At 42.8% G+C, this 13,970-nt stretch overlaps 1 protein-coding gene across 8 annotated transcripts in view; it reads right to left on the reverse strand.

The window, feature by feature from the left end:
- Window positions 1-13,970, reverse strand: part of arhgap17a (Rho GTPase activating protein 17a) — a 48,457-nt gene that overhangs the window by 13,140 nt on the left and 21,347 nt on the right. For 6 of the 8 annotated variants that reach the window (XM_084078485.1, XM_084078484.1, XM_084078481.1 and 3 more), the window contains exons 3-11: window positions 10,388-10,492; window positions 9,646-9,681; window positions 8,538-8,614; window positions 6,788-6,899; window positions 6,502-6,578; window positions 5,781-5,898; window positions 3,658-3,726; window positions 3,234-3,315; window positions 1,253-1,380 (exon numbers count right to left, since the gene is read on the reverse strand). In XM_084078485.1, coding sequence (XP_083934611.1) covers window positions 1,253-1,380; window positions 3,234-3,315; window positions 3,658-3,726; window positions 5,781-5,898; window positions 6,502-6,578; window positions 6,788-6,899; window positions 8,538-8,614; window positions 9,646-9,681; window positions 10,388-10,492 — 804 coding nt within the window. The remainder of the gene's footprint in view (window positions 1-1,252; window positions 1,381-3,233; window positions 3,316-3,657; window positions 3,727-5,780; window positions 5,899-6,501; window positions 6,579-6,787; window positions 6,900-8,537; window positions 8,615-9,645; window positions 9,682-10,387; window positions 10,493-13,970) is intronic. The other 2 variants (XM_084078482.1, XM_084078479.1) reach the window with 1 other exon arrangement.

Below are 13,970 nucleotides of genomic sequence, written 5' to 3' on the forward strand. Positions count from 1 at the left end.
CTCACAGACACACGTTTGTGTTACCATACTTGTGAAGACCTTCCATTGACTACATTCATTCCCTAATCCTCACCACCACTAGCACAGCTGTAACCCTTATCCTAACCTTAACCTGACCCTCACTGTATGCCTAACCCTTATCCTTATCCTAACCTTAACCTGACCGTAATGCTACACCTAGGCTCTAACGTTAAAATAGGCCTGTATAAAGTCAGGAGGAATTTCCTCATGGCCACTCAACACGCACACGCACACGCACACGCACACGCACACGCACACGCACACGCACACGCACACGCACACACACACGCACACGCACACGCACATCTGATGCATAAGGACAGGAGGCGTGTATATTCCATTGTATTCTAAATCTGATGGAAGGGAGGAGTCATCAAAAACAAACATATCATGAATCATTATTACAGCACAAGTGGTTGACAAGTTTCTCCGAATGTGGGAAAGAGTGTTACGGAAATCAAAGGAGGATTTTTTTCCCCCTGTTTACAGTTCATCTCTTCGCCCATGAACTCCAGACTGAAGATGTTCATGGGAACAAACAATTGGTTTCAGTTACGTCCGTTCACTCCGTTGACAGAGGGAACCACTAATGACAGGCGTGGTCCCACGCAACTGTGCACAGCGCTATACAACAGCCTATTTGAATGACATGCAGGACTGACAGGACCGGCAAAACTCTGGCGGTGAGAGACCAGATGTTAACCACTTAAACCCTCTACTCTCAGTAAAATGGACCTGAGCTACAGCTGTACTTGGACTGCTTTTTTCCATCTAAACCAAATCTCTTCGGCAAAAATAAATTGAACTTGTAGATCTGCTATTTTTGACTAATGTTCTCCCTACAATAGGGATGCTGGGGTTCAAGTGATTAAAACACAATGGGTCTTTTCATGGGTCATGGGTTCTTTTGGAAATGGACACACCGAAATGAGCTTTTCTTACAAAGACACAGTTTAGACACAATGTTCTCACTTCTCACACAGCACCGCAGTTGCTAAAATGTTCCTCCATTCGAGGATTAGCAGAATAATACACCGGCCACCGTTTCCCTGTTTCTTCTCGTCATTGGATGGTTCGAGCACTTACATTTTCCAACCAAAAATGTGCAAAAATATGAGGTGCATGGTTGGTATAGAGGCACAGGATAAACTAATGTTCATGCTTGTGAACCTAACAAATTATCATCACAAGCATCCATTGCATCCCTCGTGTCCCTTCCCTGATCCCGTACCTCCTCCCTCATGCCGGTCTCCAGCAGCATCATAACACAGGCCTCTATGGGTAGAGCGATCTCTCTGCTGCTGCGCTTCAGGTGCTCTTCCAAGGCAGTTCCAAATGCCGGCTTTTCTGTCCAAGAGTCTTGATGGACAGACAGCCGAAGAGAGTGAGAGAGAGCAAAAACAGAAAAACAGAAAGCAAAAACAGCGCGGTGAGCCAAATAATGTTTTTTTTTACATTTTGCTGTTTCTTGGGGTCTCAGTGAAGAATAAAATGTATAATAGAATAATAAACAAGAGCAGTAATAGACGGTCGAATGATGAAGTTATTAGACTGTAAGTATTACAGTAATTAACCGTTTAGTCAGTCAGTCAGTCAGTCAGTCAGACAGACAGACACTGAACTTGACAGACTCACAAATGAGTCTGTTATAAGGCAACAATGCATTAACTGCTATCAATACGTTGTTGCCTTGTTTTCAAGTCTAACAGCCCTGCTGTCCTCATCCCATGTATGTCACTATGTACTGTACCTGTCAGTCCAAGTGTCAACTTGGACTGACAGGTACAGTACAGTACAGTACTGCACAGAAGTCACCAACACTAGGGATGTAAGGATTCACTCAACCCACGATTCGTCACGATTCACGATACTGGGATCCCCATAAGACATCTTTTTACAAAATTAGATTCCAGATAAATGACTATAATGATTATTTATTTATTTCTTAAGACAAAAACTTTAAAATATTGTATTTATACTATATTTTCTATATCAAATTAAAGAATGGTACAGGTAATGTTGATATATACCCTGTCGTACGACAGGGTATATATCGCATCGAAAACAGCAGATCTACAAGCTCACAACACGTCGTGATGCAATGTGCTGTGAGCTTGTAGATCGGTTATTTTCAGGCTTGTCAGGTTCATGCATGTGTTTTTTCACTGTCAGATAAATTGTACACACAGTGCACTGCTGTGTTCACAACTTCACTACAAAAGTTTGTGCGTGCATGCATGTGAGAGAGAGGGAACTGGGTGGAGTTGAGTCAGGGGGTTGAAGTAAAGCCCAGGTGGGAGTGATGTGAGAAGGTGTGTGTGTGTGTGTGTGTGTGTGTGTGTGTGTGTGTGTGTGTGTGTGTGTGTGTGTGTGTGTGTGTGTGTGTGTGTGTGTGTGTGTGTGTGTGTGTGTGCGCGTGTATGGAGTTTGTGAGTCATCGCCACATGCTGGGAGGCCAGCAGGCTCGTCTGGTAAAAGGACCACATGTGTTTACCGCAGAAAAACAAGCTCCAAAGAACAAGACAAGACTTTACGACCACAAAGACTGAAAGAGTCAGAGAAGGAGTGAGTGAGAGAAGCGACAGCTATGGGACGGAGAGGCTGAAACAAAACAGCCGTATCCTTAGCGACTCTGGCTTTTGGCGAATATCTGTGGCGCGCTTGTGGCGTTCAAAGTTGGCCTCGGCCGAGCCGGATCTGCCATCAAACAGGCCTTCAGTGAACAGTAGTACACATGAGACCACAAAGCAGCACTGCAGCGTTAACATCTCTCCGCTAAACTTGAGCGGGCTAATGTTTTCCTCTGTTGAGTGAAAGCCCGTCAGCTCTCTGCCCGCCGAAGGTTCCTGTTGTTGTGCTCGGTCAGAACCTTTACGGTACTGAAGGGAGCTTTTTAGACCTGCACAGTATGATAGAGGCTTTGAGGAAGGCGGGATGGTGGGAGTGGGGGATGGGGACAACACACGCTACTGAAACTAAAGGGACACAGGAGTTGTCTTGGGTCAGTGTTGGTGCTGGCGGTGCATTTTGTGCTGTGTGGGGGAATAAAAGGGGGTCGGGTGGTGTTCTGCACAGTTCGTCATTGTAAAAAAAAAGTTGAGGGGAAAAAAGGGGGCTGGGGAGGGGGGTGGAGCAGAATGGCAGTGCTGTGCTGTTCAGGGGAAAGTGTGTAAAGTCTGTGTTAGAGTTTGTGTGTATGTGTTGTACAGTACCTTGCTGTGCTTGGATGGTTGGCAAGACACTCTCCAGAACAGTGAGAGATTTTCTGTGGTAATCAGCTTGAGCCTCTAGAAGCTGGGAATGGAACAGAACAGAACAACACACACACATAAATAGCCATTTACAAAAAGAAAGTGATACTGTAGGGGACAATTTGAAGGAGAGAGTAGAATAGACAGAAAGATAGAACAGTCAGAGGTTATGAGAAGAAACGGACAGACAAAGAAGGACGTAGGGAGCAGAGAGTGAGAACCACTATAAAAAAAATAAAAGACATGACAGCAAAGTCAATAAGAAGCTGGCCAATTCTCTGCTCTCTCAGTTAATGTGTACAGCTGTGAACATTCCCACGAATCATCATGCACACACACTCACTCTTGGAGCTTTGTGAAGCTCGCGTCAATGCGGCACACTCACCATTACATAGAAGCGAGCATAGTCCCCCTCTTTGGAGAAGAAATTGTACATGTCAGCTGCAAGTTGATCCTGTGCCAAAAAATACAGGAAACAATTGGAAGCAGACCAAGAGATTAAGAGAAATTCCATTTGAAACTAATGTACATGCCAGTAACAAACAGAATGCCTCACTGCCTGACTGAACAAAGACGTCTGCCATAGGGTAAACAGAAGTCCTGGGTAAATCATGACAATTACTATATAAAGATTGCAGTTTGCAAATTCTTGATTTCTTTAAGTAGCCATATAATGGTTATAGTTATATAATAGTCATTAATGAGAAATAAACCCATTCAGGATGCATCACCCTGTCAGGGGTTATTTCTCAATAATGACCACCTATCTGTTCCTTATCCTTTATATATAATATTTTGTCATTAAAAAAAAGTATTTCCACTTTATTAGACAGCGCAAGGGAGAGAAACGGGAAGAGGCTACGTGTGACAAAAGCTGAATTCAAACCCATGACTCCAGCTCAGAAAAAAATGTGGACGTCAGTTTACTCTCTATATTTAGAAATATGTTTTCTTGGGTTTGACTTTATGTTGCAGCTGTGCAAAAACATATACCGGTATGCACTGTTCCGTGATAGCAGCGTTCTGACCAGGTCAACCTTTACAACACACGTCAGTCTCATCTCCCCCATCATATCTCCTGTCTGTCTCGACAGAACAAACAAAGGGAAAGTGGTCTGCCACGTCTCCCTTTATAAAGAAACACAAAGCCCTTCCAGGCTATTGGTTTTGCCATATCGTTAATAAACCCATCAGCCCCTCTGACACATATGAGAGAGTCTGTGTCAGCCAGGTAGCAGAGTGGTGGGTGTAGTTAGCGGTCAGCTGAGACCGTTAGTTTGCGCTCTCTGTGAGTCACAAATCTTCCTGTTGTTGGCAGCAGGTCTCAATGTGAGCCAGAGGGAGAGAGAGAGGAAACACAAGGCTCTGGATTTCCTGGACAGAAAACCTGACACATCGTGCAGGGTTACACATACAGTCATGCGAGGAGGACATACAAATTGATTGAGATACACCACACTCCAGACTAGATTTACACAGACACAACAGAAAATATATTTTCAGGCATACCAATTTTATCTAATCAGGGCAGAGAACTCATACAGGATAAACAAGTGACATTGTAAGTGATGAAACAAAAAAGTATGAGGACTAAATTGAACCTGGTACGTTATAAAATCAAAGCTGATAAATGATCTTTGTGGGGTTCTCTCTCCAGATTGGATAACATTTATATCCTGACCCGCAAATGTACAGTATTTTCTGTTTCCTAAAGACCTGGAAAGACGGGGAGTTCCCTGTTAGTGAACAAATACTCTATAGCGATGATTACTATGGGAATATAGAGATTTAACTTTTTAACAACAAAAGAATATAAGGAAGGAACAATATAAGATATCAAACAAATGATCTCTTCTCCATTTATCTGTAGGGTTGTCACGATCGTGACAAATTTGACTTGACAATTAATTGTCCTACAAATAATTGAGATTAACGATTCAATTGTGTAATTCCATTGTACATTAAAATGCATTTTGTTTGGCTTTTAGGCTTTGTTAACACTTTGCACATGGAATGTATTATGCCAAAATAGGCCATAGTCAATTATTTTATACTCAACATTGTTAAGAAATAGTGAGTTTGTATATCTGCGTTTGAAAATGGATGAAACATTTTCAACATGGAAACGATTGACAATTATGCAAAAAAATAGCGATTCTCTCAAATAATTGCGATTCAGGCAATTATGTAATCATTGTGATAGGCCTATTAATCTGTTGCTTCCCCTGGATCTGTGATCCTTCCCACTAGTGCGAGTGCCAATCCCGGCTGTGTGCAAGATAAACAGAGCAAGTTGACAGCAGTTGGTTAAAGACTTCCTTTTTCACTGATGTGTACAGTAGCTTGATTTGTTGGTCAGACATTCAGAATGGCCTCCCCCTGGACTATTGTTTTAGGAAGCCGCCAGGAATAACTTTCCCTGTGTCAACAAAATTTGAGCTATGGAAATGGTGGTGGCCAATATGGAGATTCCAACCATTGACCTGGTAGGCCAGCAAGGCTTGTTACCTTGCACAGCTCCACTTTGTTCAAGGCTTCATCCACCTCTTCCTTCAAAAGATCAGCTTTGGCCGTCAGTGCTTGAGTGTTGGTTCCTGAGATTATCGACTTGGTTGCCTGCAACCATCTGCGTTGAGAGGGGAAAACACCACAAGGATGATTGAGACAGACAATGGCACACTGAAATCAACACTGAAACACTGTCAAGTCCTCATAGTTAATGTATCCATTTGTAACCCATGAGAGTGTAGAAAATGAACCATATAGACCTGGAACACTCAGGATTTTACTATATAGGCAGGAGTCAGATATATCAGTGGTTCTCAACCTTTTCAGGCGCGACCCACCAAAATAATCATATTTCAACTGGGGACCCCCAGTTAGAATTGTACCTACAATTCTAAAAGCACTTAGAATTGTAGGTATTACATTTAGTGAAAATAGCCGATCTACAAGCTCACAACGCCTCGCGGTTGTGAACTTGTAGATCGGCTATTTTTACCTCTTTCTTATATGACAATTCGGCCAATGTCTGACACATTTTTTTTATATTTTCAAATTGTCTTAATTTTTTTTAGGTATTACCTTAAATTGTCACTTACTGTCATCTGGGGACCCCCCCAAAATCATGTGGGGACCCCTCTGGGGATCCCGACCCCCAGGTTGAGAACCACTGAGATAGACAGGGGGATGCCATGTGATCATGCACCACCACTAAAGATGGACTCACCGTGCTCTTGCTGAATCGTAGTCCAGCACCAGTTTGGCCAACTGCTTCCTTTGCTTCAGGATGTTGGGGATGTCCACCTGCGATAACCAGGCCACATTATGGTCAGCTAATTAGTGAAATCATCTGCCGTTAGGCTAGAATTAAAGTCAATAGGCACTCATCCCTCCATGGCACAAGGCTGTAAAAATGGACCTTTGTAGGTCCATGAGTTAAATTAACACTTCTCAAGATTTTGCTGCCTATTTTCCCTGTTCTGCCCAGGTGTGAGGTGCGTTTACTTTCGGACCTCTGCTAGCTGGTTGAGGGGGTCCAGAACATCTTTCTCCAGCTGCAGCTCATGTTGCATCAACTCCGAGGCCAGACGGTTCTCTGCCTCTCCACACACCTCCATCATTTTCCTGTCAACACACACACACACACACACACACACACACACACACACACACACACACACACACACACACACACACACACACACACACACATACACACACACAAAGAAAGAAAACATGAATCGTGAGTTCATCCATTCATTCCCACAAACAGCAATGTATCTGTCAATAATCTGTCCCACCAGTTCTGCCTTTGGCACCAATCAATAACAGGAAACTAAACCAGGTCAGTGTAAGTTCACCATTACCAGCTTGTCATTTGGGTCAAGGGTCTTGACAGTCCTGGTTACATCTTTGGCTGCACGAATGTATGCATCAATATATTGCATGTAGCTAATGAATGATTATGATTTAAACTTGGTTGCACATTGGTGTCATACACCATCGTCTCACCAGAGAGAGGCGGTGTACAAACTCATAACAGCGCGTTGCAAAGTTTGCAGATTGTCTATTTTCGGTACAGCCACGTATAAATCAGGCTTGATAGATTTTTATATGGATGCATTCCTGAATGGATGATTGTACACAAAAGAGTTGTGTTTGTTTTCCGGATTTTCGTTATTAAATGCAGCTGTCTTGGACAGGTTTCAAACCTTTGGAAGGGGAAAAAAAGAAGAAGAAACACAGGCATGTGCTTCCATTTGGAGGAGGAATGTTGTCGAAAAAAAAAAAAAAACAATGATGTTAAATTGTATCGGAGGTTGTGTAACTAAAATTCATTAGATTTAGTTTATCATCCAGGTGAAAAGGAGATTATTGAGGAAAGGGTTATTGTTATCAGCCAATATCTAACATTGGTGCAGCATTGTACGGTCTCCATGAGAAGCCCCCAGGGGTTCCCCAGGTTTGTTGAACATTTTTAGTAACTATTGCATTAGAAACACAAAGTGTTAGCATGTTTGCATAATCCTGTCTGACAACGTGTACATCACACTGCCTGGCAGAGGCTGACAGAGGTACTTTCTCTTCCTCATTAGTTCCAGTCAGATACATTATAGAGACAGTCAGGCGGATCTGTGGGATTTTTTCACGGAGCATTCACTTTCTAGATCCGCTATGTCTACGTCTGTCTGCTCCTGTTCCATGTGTTCTCTGTTTGTCTCAAACTCATCATGAAGGAAGGGAACAAACATAATTCTGAATCTCACCACTACAGAAGTCCCCCTTCATGCTTTAGCCTTCATCTGTACTGCATTAGTACAATTTGCAGTGATGGCCATCACAGACTCGGTAGTGATTAAGTAAAAAGGGAGACTTTTACAAGGCTATATATGTCGATGAGCTTACTGAGCATTTCATTTCTGCTTCTGATCCTGTTCATGACTTGCCAGGATCAATCTTTTTTTGTTTTGTTTTTAAAAGCAGAATTGCTCTCTAGTTTCAGTAACGGATCCCCTTTCATCCGTCAGCGGTCAGTTTCCTCACAGAATCGTGTCAGTTATCAACAGGGAATCGTCTGATCTTCTTCTATATTCTATAAACTACAGGGAACCCGATTGGTAGGTAAAAAAAGGCAGAGTGATTGCTTGCCCCGAAGACATGGCCTCCTATTTCACACTCTCTGGGGTGCATCTGCTCCATATAGCAAAAGTTAACCAAGCGAAGGCTTCAATTGGCTGCCTGGGATGTCAACCAGTCACTCACCCTATCAGAGAGTCTTCTCCCAGTTGGTTCCCGCCATCCACCATGGCCTGGGATAGTGCTGTCAGAGGAAGCTTTTTCTGTGGAGAGGTAGAGAGAGGTAGAGAGAGAGTGAGAAGTAGAGAGAGAGAGAGAAAGAGAGTGAGAGTGAGAGGGAGAGAGAGAGAGAGAGAGAGATGTGGACACTGATTAGCAATTAAATAAACCACAGAAAGCCTCAAAATGTGGCCGAGGCCAGTGTTGGTTTTGCTACCTTCACTACTTGGTACTTAAGCCAATGGAAAACCCATCAAGAAGTTTCCATTTGAAATTCAGTGGCTGAAGAGGAAGTTTGGAAAGTTACGGAGACAAAGGCAGAGAGAACCTTACTTGAGGCAAGAGGGAGAATAAACAGTAAAATCCTCAATGTTCATTTGAGGTCCATTTAACCCTAACAAATTAAATGGACATGTATTTTTTTCACTCTCAGAGTTAAATTAACAGAGGATTCTACTGTACAGATGTTAAAATGGAATATGAGGTGCATTCTAGTCTAGAGAATCAATCCTATTACATGATAGAAATGCATCTCATTATGAAAGCCAAAGTTCACAAAGACCTACAGGTACGTTAGTAGGGCTGCACGATATCCAGGAAAAAAAACATATTAGACTACTATTTTAGCAACACTGTAATTGTATTAATTATAATACATACAGTATATGGACACAGGTCCCTATTGTTTAGGTGCTAACTCTTAAAATTTGCTCAGTTAAAAAAATCTCACAAAGGCACCTTGTTATAAAAGCACTATGCACTCTAAGAGACAAAATTCCAGTCTTGTGCAATTTAGAAGCCGAACGGTTTGGAAACCATCATCCATTGTAATGTTGTGCTTTTTGAACAAACTGTGCAGCCCTATAGCCTAAGCTACTGAGAAAAATTAGGTTGCGCCAATATCCTGTTTTTTATCATAGTATAAATCCCAAAGCGATAGTATCATGCACAGTTACTCCCATTGGAAGGCAGTGAAGCTTGCAGGTGGACGAGATATGGAGATGAGAAGCGGTGAGGGCAACAAAAATCTAAACAAGATCATCTCTAGTTGTCGTTTGTTTTTTTGTTTTTTTACCTGACCATTTCCTCCTGTATAGAGGCGTGGGACGGACTGTGGTGCATGTTTTGAAGTGGGTAACAAAAAAACAGAAAACAGAAAACAGGGGTCAGGGGGTGCTGCAGGGTGGCCTCACATTTAGAGAGACCATCCTGCAACCAAACAGTCACATGTTAATTTCACACACAATGTCCCTGAGTGAGACACTGAAAACCAGACATCATAAAATGGGACGAAATTAAATAAATATTATCGGTTGTTAAAGACATTCTAAGATCACAGAAATTTGGTCTGGGCACAATGGCTCTGACCCTTGAACTCCTTACTATTTGGTCTTCATAAGGTGTATGTATAGAAGCAGCAGCAGAATAGATCAGACAGGATGCATTTTACAGGCCGCAAAACACAGGGGGTGCCGCACTGCGAAGTCTACAGCATCTTGCACCACCTTTTTCGCTTTGAGTTGAATTTTTATTTTTTCAACTTGGGGGCGTCCAGGGTGCTTTGAGGGCCATAGAGTGCTCAAGGCACGCTGCAATTTAATCTTTGTTGTATTCTGTCTGATTGGGGTCTAATTGTCACATTTACTGTTGATCATCGCAGATGGCTGCAAACATCAACATCAAGAGCATTTATTAACATCAGGTTATTAACAAATCTTTACATTAATGCATTACAGCTTAACAAAAATGAATAAAGGAAATGCATTAAGTGGAGCTTGTGATTGAAGGGCATCATTTGCAACACAGCATTGACTTACATGTCGTTTTTCTGCCTCGGCTCCGATGTGGCCCTGCAGACAGGTGACCATCCTCTTGTGTGTGTTGTGCGACACCACACGCACCATCTCCATGCGCCGCTCGATCTGTGCAGAGGACAAGAACATGCAATCAATTCAACCTTTGTTCAAGACTCACTCAGGAACACACAGAGGGAAGACACTTGTTTCCGATCGGGGCTGAGCGAACAACAACAACAGTGCCGCACTATGAGCTTGTATGTCTGCTATTTTTTAATAGCCAAAGTTAATGTGGTTACAGTGGTAAATTATGCTATATTTTGCTGGGGACCCCCTGGGACCCCCCCAAGGACCCCTGGGGGTCCCCGGACCCCACTTTGAGAACCACTGATTTACAGTACATGAAAGAAATAGTTGATGTAAGATAGAATAAATAGAAGATAATAGAAAATGTAGAATCTGATGTTGTAATCATTCTTCCACACTGTACCATTGATATCCAAAGTAGAGGAACAGGCAAATGGCAATTATTACATGTATAAGCTTCAATTATTACGTGTGGGGGTTAATTTTATTTTTTAATACACACAACGTAATATGTAATGTCTGAGAGTACTGTGTCTCACTGTTGCAGTCAGAGAGAGTACAGCACTCAATTATGGATTTAATTCACATTTAATTTCTGTATTATTAATTTAAAGCCAATTGTCTGTTTTTCACGTCAAAACTGACCTGAGAAACAGATTGAAAGGGGAGCACCTGGCTGCATGTCTGTGAATACGGATAAATGGACCAGCATCGGCGGCGTTCCCATATCAACGTTAGCCATTCAAGCCAGAGAACTCTTTGAATGATCTTTCAATGCTACAGAATCTGCAATTTTGCCTGGTAAAAGTTCTGCACAGGAAGCTGTCATCTGCTTGTCATTTACGGTCACACACTCACACAATGTGTTATAAAATCTTTAAAATATGTTTTTGAATTTCCGTTTCAGCAAGCTAGATAGGCTGACTAATTAGATTTCCAGTAGGAATTAACTACGCAACTGCAATGAAAGTACAAACTGTTAGGCGGAAGCATTGTGAGCCAACAAGTCTGTCTCGAGAGACTATCAAGAATCAAGAGGGATTTATTTGTCACTTCTTTATGCAGGTACAAGCAGCCAAATGTTGGTGGGACATCATCCACAGAGACTTTGCTAACACAACAATACAACAAGATTAAAAAATTATAATAATACGGGATGTAAAACAATTAGCAGGTAGATAGACCTCTGAAGTCAGGTATGATATCTTTTAGCAGCAGTGTCAAATGTGCAAGAGGCAGAAGGCATACATATCAAAATGACTTGCCAATGCCTATTTCTATGTGCATTGTGCAAGTATAATTTTGAGCAGCAACACATATAACATTAGCCTATACGTGGCACATACAGTATATTATGTACTGTATGCAAACATACTACTCTGACAAGTCCTGATTATCTGGTGCAATAATTAAAAACTTTTAATAGTCATGAATTAGGCCAAGTATCTAGGGATACGCCCAGATAAAATACTTGGCCAGTAAAGATGGTGTAATAATGCAAATGTTTGCTTTCTTTGGGAAAACACCATTAACTAGCTGCATTGCTTTGCTAATAAAAACATTTCCTCCCCAGTCCTCTCTCTCTGTTCCCCTGTTTAGCACTAATGAGCTTCATATGCGAGTCAGTTTTGATTTGCAGCTGACTTTAGGGAGTAGGAGAGGATGAGGGGAGGGTCAAAGTTCAAACATGATTGATAAGGCTGATCCCAGCAGGGCAGAGCCGGAATGTTCTCTTTGAAACACATGAGTCATCGGAAGCGTCTCCATGGAGACTGTCACTGGGCTGTGACCAGCCGCGAGGGGGGTTCTGTTAAAGGTTTTAAAGGGCCTTTTTTTTTGGGAGCACACAGGCTTTCTCCTGTCTGCCACCACAGTTAACACAGATCCACTTTGTGCATTTCAGTCAGACTAGCTATAAATGCTATCATTGATAAGCCGGTCAATGATAGAGTCACAGCTAACTTGGCTGGAAGACAGAGAGGTCGGCTAAAACCTCTGACGACGCCGGGCTATGCTGCTGCCAGGTGCCCCGTCGGGGCAGACAGCGTTAGGCGTTAAAACCTGTGCTATGTAGGCCTACTGTCATCAAGCCCCATCAATAGATCTGCAGGGCCGCCGTTCACATTTCTCTACAGATCTGGTCCAGCACACCAGCCGACACCAGGGCTTGAAAGAGATGGAAACTGGTTTGGTCTGCCCAGCGCTCGTCTGAATGTCAAAAGACAGGTCACCGTTTGTCACCACACAAAACATAACAAAAAGAGGGGCTGTCCAGCTGATCGAAAACAGCACAACTAACATGAGAAAAACACAGACAAGACAAACCCATGTGAAAAATGTATTGACAGGTGCATGTCATAATATCATAGGTTAAATTGGTTAATACTTAGTACCTGCTGATCGCACACAAACAAAGTTTTGTTTGACAGGAAGTAATTGAGATTGGACTTAAATAAAAATACACAAAAATTTGATTTTTGTTTATTTAACTTTTTTGGCATCTATTGTTAAACATGTTCCCATTATATAACTGCGGATATGTTCTCAAAGGGTGAAAAATGTATTTTTCCATCTTTAAAGGTGGTGGGTGGATGGAGGGTGGTCAACTGAAGAGCAGGAACAAACACTGTTGACAACGTACATTTGGAACAGTGCGGGCCAGAGGGCAAAAATGCTTCGAAGCGGGACGAGAGGACAAAACACGGAGGGTGCGCCAGACAATTGTGTTCCAAAAACAGAACCGTGGAGTCGCAGCTCAGGAATTCCACAGCCTGGAGAGGAGATATCCGCCTCCCAGACACCCCTTAAGTTCTCCCTCTCCCTCCCTCTGTTCTAAAGCGCTTACGTCATTCTCGACCCATGGTGGCCTCTGGCATTCCCAAAACAGCTGGCTGAAATGCAAACATGCAAACGAAAGGCGCACACACTGTACCGTCAAGCTAATACAGATAAAGAACCCTAAACACTCACGTGTAACAAGCTCACATAGGTGTAAACAAACATGCACGAGCTTACCGTGCACACTATACTCGCATACACACAAAAAAGACAAGCTGATGCAGCCATACAGAAGACACATTTGTCGTGGGAATACCACTGTTTAGTCTCAGTCAGTACCTGGCACAGGAACAGGGGAATCCCCTTCCTCTATGCAAGGAAGGAAAGGAGTGTGTGTGTGTGTGTGTGTGTGTGTGCGTGTGTGTGCGTGTGTGCGTGTGTGCGTGTGTGTGTGTGTCTGTACTGTACATGTTTGTTTGCGTGTGTTTGATATGTTTGGGTTACATGGCGCTGGGGTGTTGCTGTGTGCTTCCATGGGTCATAAGTAGTGGAGTCCACTATTTATGTGGACATAAGAATTATTGAGCGCATACACACATACAGTACATACATGTATGTATGCATGCGCAGTGTGCACGTACACACAAACACGCGCACACGGCTGAGGTGTAGAGAAACGCAGGCCAAAGGGAGCTAGAAGGCCTAAACAAAGCCTAGGGTGTGTTGTGCTCCTGTCGGT

Source organism: Gymnoscopelus microlampas, assembly GCF_963454915.1.
Source record: "Gymnoscopelus microlampas genome assembly, chromosome: 14".
In the NCBI taxonomy this organism is placed as follows: Eukaryota; Metazoa; Chordata; class Actinopteri; order Myctophiformes; family Myctophidae; genus Gymnoscopelus; species Gymnoscopelus microlampas.